The following is a 7126-nucleotide window of genomic DNA, read 5'->3' as shown; positions in this document are numbered from 1 at the left end:
CACAGTCAGGAAGACAGAGATTTGATCCCCCATTTGCTCTCTCTCTCTGTGGCTCTTTCTATCTACAGAGAAGGTCAGTTGGGGACCCCTCTCTTTTTTCATTCCACTATCTAAGGACTTTTATGACGGTGCATGTCCCATCATCTATATCTAGACCTCATGCTTAAAGACAAGGAAACACAAGAAAGATTTCTACTGAAATAGAACAATATCTGTCTGAAATCTCAACTGTGAAATGCCAAAGGCTTATTGTCAGCTGAATGAAATGTTGTCAAACTTTGGGCATTTAATTAGCAGCAAGAGGGAGAGGACACACTTTGATCAGAGACAAGCAATACTCTCTTATTCAACTCTGCTTAACACTCACATGAAGCCAACTTCTAGAAGGCAACCTGTCACTGCTGGCTTGACGACCTTGACATTCAGAGTGGGCGGGGCGAAGAACAGTGTCCATTAAGGGGGCGTGGCCTAACCTCTGGTCAATCATAAATACACACGGCGTAACTTTGCTCGTCCCCACTCACACCCGGAGTCGCAAGATAGACAGAGGAGTCTCACAAACGGTAAATACCTGTTAAATGATTTCATTGTGAATATGAGGAAGCTGCAGGGCCAAAGCAACAGGCAGCTTGGCTCAATGACTAGATTTAGGTAATCTGGGAGCAGTTTGTATGGGTTTTGAATGGCGTTTATGCTATAACAGTCGAGTTGCAGTGAAATTCACTTTGCCTTTTTTTCCTGTTGTAAATTAGGATCTAGTTGTAGTTGCTTATGGAAAGGTTTGAATGCTTTTTAATTTAGATATAGGCTCTAAACTTGCAGGCAAAGTTGGGCTTTTACTTCTTAATTTCTCACAATACTAATAAACTGGCCACAGATAAGCTTATCAGTGGAATTTTTTTGCATGTTCCTTTGATCTCTCTTCTCGTGCTTATCTCAACACATTAACTGAGAAACCTTCTGTCATCAAATGTAAGCCAATATATGGCACTCATAAATGGTTTATCAATATTTGTTTAATGGGTAACACCATTATTTCCCCTCTCCTCCCACTTTCTCTCTTCCAGAGGACTAAACCAACCCAGGCAAAATGGTGAAAGTCGGTATCAATGGGTAAGAGCACATTTTTACCCCCTCAACTCATAGAAATAACCAAACCAGCTTAACTTACCAACAACACACACACTGCAGCACTCACTAGGTCTTGATGTAGTCTCTGCACCCCCAGCTCACACTGCCACACCCCTTTCATCTGCTCACATGGGGTGCATATACCCAGCCATATTAAGTACCAAAACTCATGTTCAGTGCTTCTTAAAACTACTGCTAGTTACATTGTGGATTTAGTATCTGTAGGCTGTAAGATAGCCAGTCTGAACCAACCCACTGCACTTTTACACTCCTCAGTATGGAGAAATGGCTCAGGTTGCTCCGCTCCTTCTCTTGGCAGATCAGTGTGTTTTCTTTAGCTAAGTAACCTTTGATGAATGATTAGATGTGCCGACGATGTCTGCTGTCTTGATCTTCTGCTCCGAATAGCAGCACGAACCACAGTCAGTCTGTAATAAATAGAGCTGCCATACAGCAGCTGAAGTACAAAAATTGTTTTGTGTGGAGGGCATGCGGCATGCACACACACACACACACACACGCACACACACACAGAAATATAAACCTACGGCCAGTCACCCGGCTGTTCTCATGTTTTTCTTGATGATCTTTGAACTCTGGGCCCTCAGCAGATAACAATGTTGGTAGTGACGCTGACACGGGGGTCGCTCAGCAGGGAATTGTTTTTCTGCTGTTGTCTCTAGCAAGTGGAAGAGGGCCTGTGTGACCTGTAGTGTCAAAAGCAACAGGAACATTACTGCACACATGATCTGACATTAGTATCTACCTATCTGGTTCTTGGATCCTCCTTTATCTCTCCGCCCCTGTCCCCCCCCACCTCCCCACCCCCTCCTCCCTCTGTGTCTGAGGACAGAGTGTGTCTGTGCCAGGGCCTCCGGTTAAAGAGTAACTCACCCACTGATCAAACAGTGGACTGCCGTCACCGGGATTACCACATTAGAGGTTCATTTCGACTTTAGCCCCCAGAGAGAGCAGTACAGCCATAAGCTCTACAATACACACACACACACACACACACACACACACACACACATACCTCCCTCCCTCTGCTCCACCTCCTGAACTCTGCCCTTTCTTCTGCTGTGGTCTCATGTCATCTGGGAGTTATGTATCTTTCGACACAAAGGAATAAGCTAGAGCAGTAAATTGAACTGGGTTATGTTAAGGTTAAACTGTTTGTCAAGGGCCAAATTTCAGATAATAAAAGTTCATTTTCAGACTGAATGTTTCAGAGCCATATTGCGAGATTTGCTTGATGGTTTGCAGACTTATTAAGCATCTGAGACCCTGCATGTTTGAGTACAACAACTAAGAAATACACTCACTGAGCACTTTATTAGGAACACCTGTACACCTGCTTATTCATGCAATTATCCTATCAGCCAATCATGTGGCAGCAGTGCAATGCATAAGATCATGCAGATACAGGTCAGCAGCTTCAGTTAATGTTCACATCAAACATCAGAATGGGGAAAAAAATGTGATCCCAGTGACTTTGACCGCGGCATGGTTGTTGGCGCCAGACGGGCTGCTTTGAGTATTTCTGAAACTGCTGATGTCCTGGGATTTTCACGCACAACAGTCTCTAGAGTTTACACAGAAAGGTGCGGAAAAAAAAACCATCCAGTGAGCGGCAGTTCTGCGGACAGAAACGCCTTGTTGATGAGAGAGGTCAGAGGAGAATGGCCAGAGTGGTTGGAGCTGACAGAAAGGCTTCAGTAACTCAGATAACCTCTTTACAACTGTGGGAGCAGAAAAGCATCTCAGAATGCACAACACGTCAAACCTGGAGGCGGATGTCACTTTGATAGCCGGTTGACATTGAGCTGAAAGCTGATACCTACCCAGTATTAGTAACATGTTCCTAATAAAGTGCTCGGTGAGTGTATATTGTGATCGACACAATCACCGACAGTCCTTCACTGCGGCTTCGGCCAGAGTGGTAAATGGTATCATACTACCATCTAGAGGCCATACTAAGACACAACACTTCTCTGTTCCCCTATCAGATTCGGCCGTATCGGTCGTCTGGTGACCCGCGCTGCCTTCCACTCCAAGAAGGTGGAGATTGTGGCCATCAACGACCCCTTCATCGACCTGGAGTACATGGTGAGTCAGCAGGATTGGCTGAGGTATAACACATCAAGAGCAGGGTGGGAGATCAACACCAGTTCTGGTAAATTCTGGCTGGTGGCTGGTTAAGTTTGTCAATTCCTCCAGCCACTTGGAAGGTGATTTTGAAATCTATGGATGATCAGGTGCATTCAAACACATTTTTGCTGGTAAGAATTCAAAGTGACATGTAAAATATTTGTTCACATGATTTCCAACCTGATGAGAAGGCTATAATGATATGTCTATTTTATTTTAGGTCTATCATGCATACTGGCTAAATTACATCTGTTATGAAGGTTTTAGGCAGCTTAAGTTTTGCTTTTGCTCTTTATATACAAAATAGTTTCAAATCTCATTCTCATTCCAGCACCAAAACTGTTGTCATGTGTCATGATTTTGGTGAAAGCTGTCTCAAGTGTTCCCCTCCTCATCTCACCTTCTTGTCTCCTGCTTTCCAACAGGTCTACATGTTCAAGTATGACTCCACCCACGGTCGCTTCAAGGGTGAGGTCAAGGTTGAGGGTGACAAGCTGGTCATTGATGGACAGAAAATCACTGTGTTCCACGAGTGAGTTCACCTGGTCTCTTTTATTAACCGAACAGACAAACACAGACATGCCAAATAACAATACAAGCTTATTGACTAAACACTCAGTCTGACTCTGTGTTTCACATCTGTCCTTTGCTCTGTATCTCTTTTCCAGGAGAGACCCCGCCAACATCAAATGGGGCGATGCTGGTGCCCAGTATGTGGTTGAGTCCACTGGTGTGTTCACCACCATTGAGAAGGCCTCTGTATGTACTCACTTCTGTCTCATCCTCTTGAAAATACGTTATGTTGTATTGTTGTGCTGTCCTGTAATCAGTGAAACAGGACACAGATGTCTCATATTTCAATACAGCATTAATTGACACCCCCTTTTTTTTCCCCCCAGACTCACTTGAAGGGCGGCGCTAAGAGAGTCATCATCTCTGCCCCCAGCGCTGATGCTCCCATGTTCGTCATGGGCGTCAACCACGAGAAGTATGACAAGTCCCTCCAGGTCGTCAGGTAAGAATAAGGACAGGTGCCTCACAGAAAATTAAATTAACAGTAAAAAAGTTGTTTGATTTGTACAGTGTAGCTATTCAAACATGGTTTATGTGGTATGGAGGTGTGATTTTTTTTTTTTTTTTTTTTACTTTACAATGGGTAAAAAATTGAAATTTAAGTCTATATTAGTTGAATACACCATATCTCAAAATTCTACTGTGCTCTACTTTGAACATAAGGGGATCATATAATTCCAATGTCATGAATTATTGTTGACTTCTTCACTTTTTTTTTTTTCACGCTTTCCAATGGGCAGTTTTCCAATGTCTTCTGTAATGTGTAAATTCCTTGGTCAAGATACAAATTTATTGAAAGCTTTTACTTTCTGCTCACGTTTCATGCTACAAAACATTTTGTGACACTAGAATAGCTCTACTTGGATGTGACACTGTTCCTTTGATTCTCCATAGCAACGCTTCCTGCACAACCAACTGCCTGGCACCCCTGGCCAAGGTCATCAATGACAACTTTGTCATCGTTGAGGGCCTGATGGTAAGGATTAAATCACTCTTCCTGGGAACAATCTGGCAGAGAGGCGCTAAGCAGACCAAACACCAGATTGACAAACAGCCCAAAACATAAACATGACATTAGAACACGGGGGCCAGCTGTATTTAATCATCCTTCTACATTAATCTGGACTTACTCCTCTCCTTTCTCCGTCTCCGCCTGTCTTTGTCCATCAGAGCACAGTTCATGCCATCACCGCCACCCAGAAGACCGTGGATGGTCCCTCTGGAAAGCTGTGGAGGGACGGCCGCGGTGCCAGCCAGAACATCATCCCCGCCTCTACTGGTGCTGCCAAAGCTGTGGGCAAGGTCATCCCTGAGCTCAATGGGTCAGTGCCAAGTCCCAAAACACATTACAGTATTGCAGTGTATATCTTTGCATTAACAGGGTTGCAATTATACTCTGATTTAAAAAAAAAGAATATCCAGCAAAACCAATGAATGTAGTTTGTATGCTGACCTGCCTTCATATTTCACAGTAAGCTGACCGGCATGGCCTTCCGTGTCCCCACCCCCAACGTGTCAGTGGTTGACCTGACTGTGCGTCTGGAGAAGCCTGTGAGTAACACCACACCATTCATAACAATTAACAAACTAAAATTTATTAATAAGATTTTGAAGGTTTGTTTTTTTCCAGATTATCTACAATTGCCTCTAAAGACTATAAAGACCAATGTATCATATATAAAATGAAAATGAGTTAAATGTTCAACAAACCCCTTTCCTTTCTACAGGCCAAATATGACGACATCAAGAAGGTTGTCAAGGCCGCATCTGAGGGACCCATGAAGGGAATTCTGGGATACACAGAGCACCAGGTGTGTGCGCATGACCGACTCTGATCTTAAAACAATCGGTTGCTTCTTAACATAAGAGTGTGTCATGGAGTGTTTTCCTCCCCTCCTCTGCAGGTGGTGTCCACAGACTTCAACGGTGACACCCACTCTTCCATCTTTGATGCTGGTGCTGGCATTGCCCTCAACGACCACTTTGTCAAGCTGGTCACATGGTACGCCCTCATGCATGGGATGATGACACATGCCTTACTTTCTTAACATCCACATACGTCCAAAACATGAATCTTTGCTCCTCAGTGACGGTGCTTTTCTTGCCTCCGCCCAGGTACGACAACGAGTTTGGATACAGCACCCGCGTGTGCGACCTGATGCTCCACATGGCCTCCAAGGAATAAAGCAACCGACCGATCGACTGTGACCGCACTGTCCCACATCACCCACATTCTCCCGATTCCAGAGTTGTGCATTTGCAATAAGAAATTGGATTTTCTACAACTCTGCCCGATTCCATTAGATAGTTGACCCCATTTATCTGCCTGAGGAAAGGTCCCCACAGAAAGCAAGCAAAAAGCATAGGTTTAAATTGATGACCAATTTATTTTTTTATTGTTAAGTCCCTGTTCTGTTCTTGTGTGAGATGGAGTGAAGGTGTGAGAGTCTTTCTCTGTCTGTGGTACTGTGGTACTGCATTCAGTGGTGGAATAAAGTCCTCTGTTTGTGAGATACATGCCCTCCGCTCTCCTTTGTCATTGTACAGAGAAACTATAGAACAAATCTATATAGAACAGTTCCAGTGGGATTCATAGTGACATTGCTAGATAGACTCGTATCTAGTTCATTGACTGTAGTAGAGACGAACAAGAGGTATCCATCCATATATCTGATCACTTTCCTCCTGTGGGAATACATCAAAAGCAAATGGTTTGAACAGGCTCCTCATTACCAGGGACTGGAGAGGGTAATTTATACTGTGGGTTTGACTACATTACATTACGTCATTTAGCTGATGCTTTTGTCCAAAGAGACTTACAATAAGTACATTTTGTCAACTACTAACATCAACTCTACAGATGCCCCAAACCCTCTACCCTTCTTTCTTTCCTCCTATATATTTATCTTCATCAGTTACCCTACCATGGTGCTTTATAAAACTCAGTCACATGATCTAGTTTTCTTCCTCTGTAGCCTGTAGTCCGGTTCAATACCTGGTCCATCTGGGCAGCCAAGGGTAACGTAGCGTGGCTAACTCTACTTGACAAGAGCGTACCATTATGGTTCAATCATAGGCCTTTATGAATTATGCCCATAGGTGATATTCACTTGCAAACCAGAGAGAGCTGGATAAACAAACCACTAAACGACAAGATACTCTTGGAATTACTGATCCATCTATTGACCACTTATCAGAATCACTGGTCATGGTCGAGGGGAGCTCTTCCTGTTGATATGGGGATAAGCTAGGGGCTCTGCTGATTGGCTGG

At 43.8% G+C, this 7126-nt stretch overlaps 1 protein-coding gene across 1 annotated transcript; it reads left to right on the top strand.

The window, feature by feature from the left end:
- The first annotated feature begins 503 nt into the window (after positions 1–503).
- Positions 504–6370, top strand: gapdh (glyceraldehyde-3-phosphate dehydrogenase). Its single transcript, XM_071516518.1, has 12 exons — positions 504–563; positions 1068–1113; positions 3141–3240; positions 3708–3814; positions 3951–4041; positions 4182–4297; positions 4750–4831; positions 5026–5177; positions 5328–5406; positions 5583–5666; positions 5760–5857; positions 5971–6370. Exons 2-12 carry the CDS (start codon positions 1091–1093, stop codon positions 6038–6040), a joined length of 1002 nt encoding a protein of 333 aa, XP_071372619.1. The 5' UTR covers positions 504–563; positions 1068–1090; the 3' UTR covers positions 6041–6370.
- The last annotated feature ends 756 nt before the right edge of the window (positions 6371–7126 follow it).

The sequence above is a fragment of the Centroberyx affinis genome, unplaced genomic scaffold (genome assembly GCF_046629955.1).
Source record: "Centroberyx affinis isolate AG114_WGS23_722 - 3 ecotype Tasmania unplaced genomic scaffold, CSIRO-AGI_Caff_v1 ptg000035l_1, whole genome shotgun sequence".
NCBI classification, from domain to species: domain Eukaryota; kingdom Metazoa; phylum Chordata; class Actinopteri; order Beryciformes; family Berycidae; genus Centroberyx; species Centroberyx affinis.
Note: the sequence above shows the minus strand (reverse complement) of the source record. Positions and strands in the feature narration are given on the sequence as shown.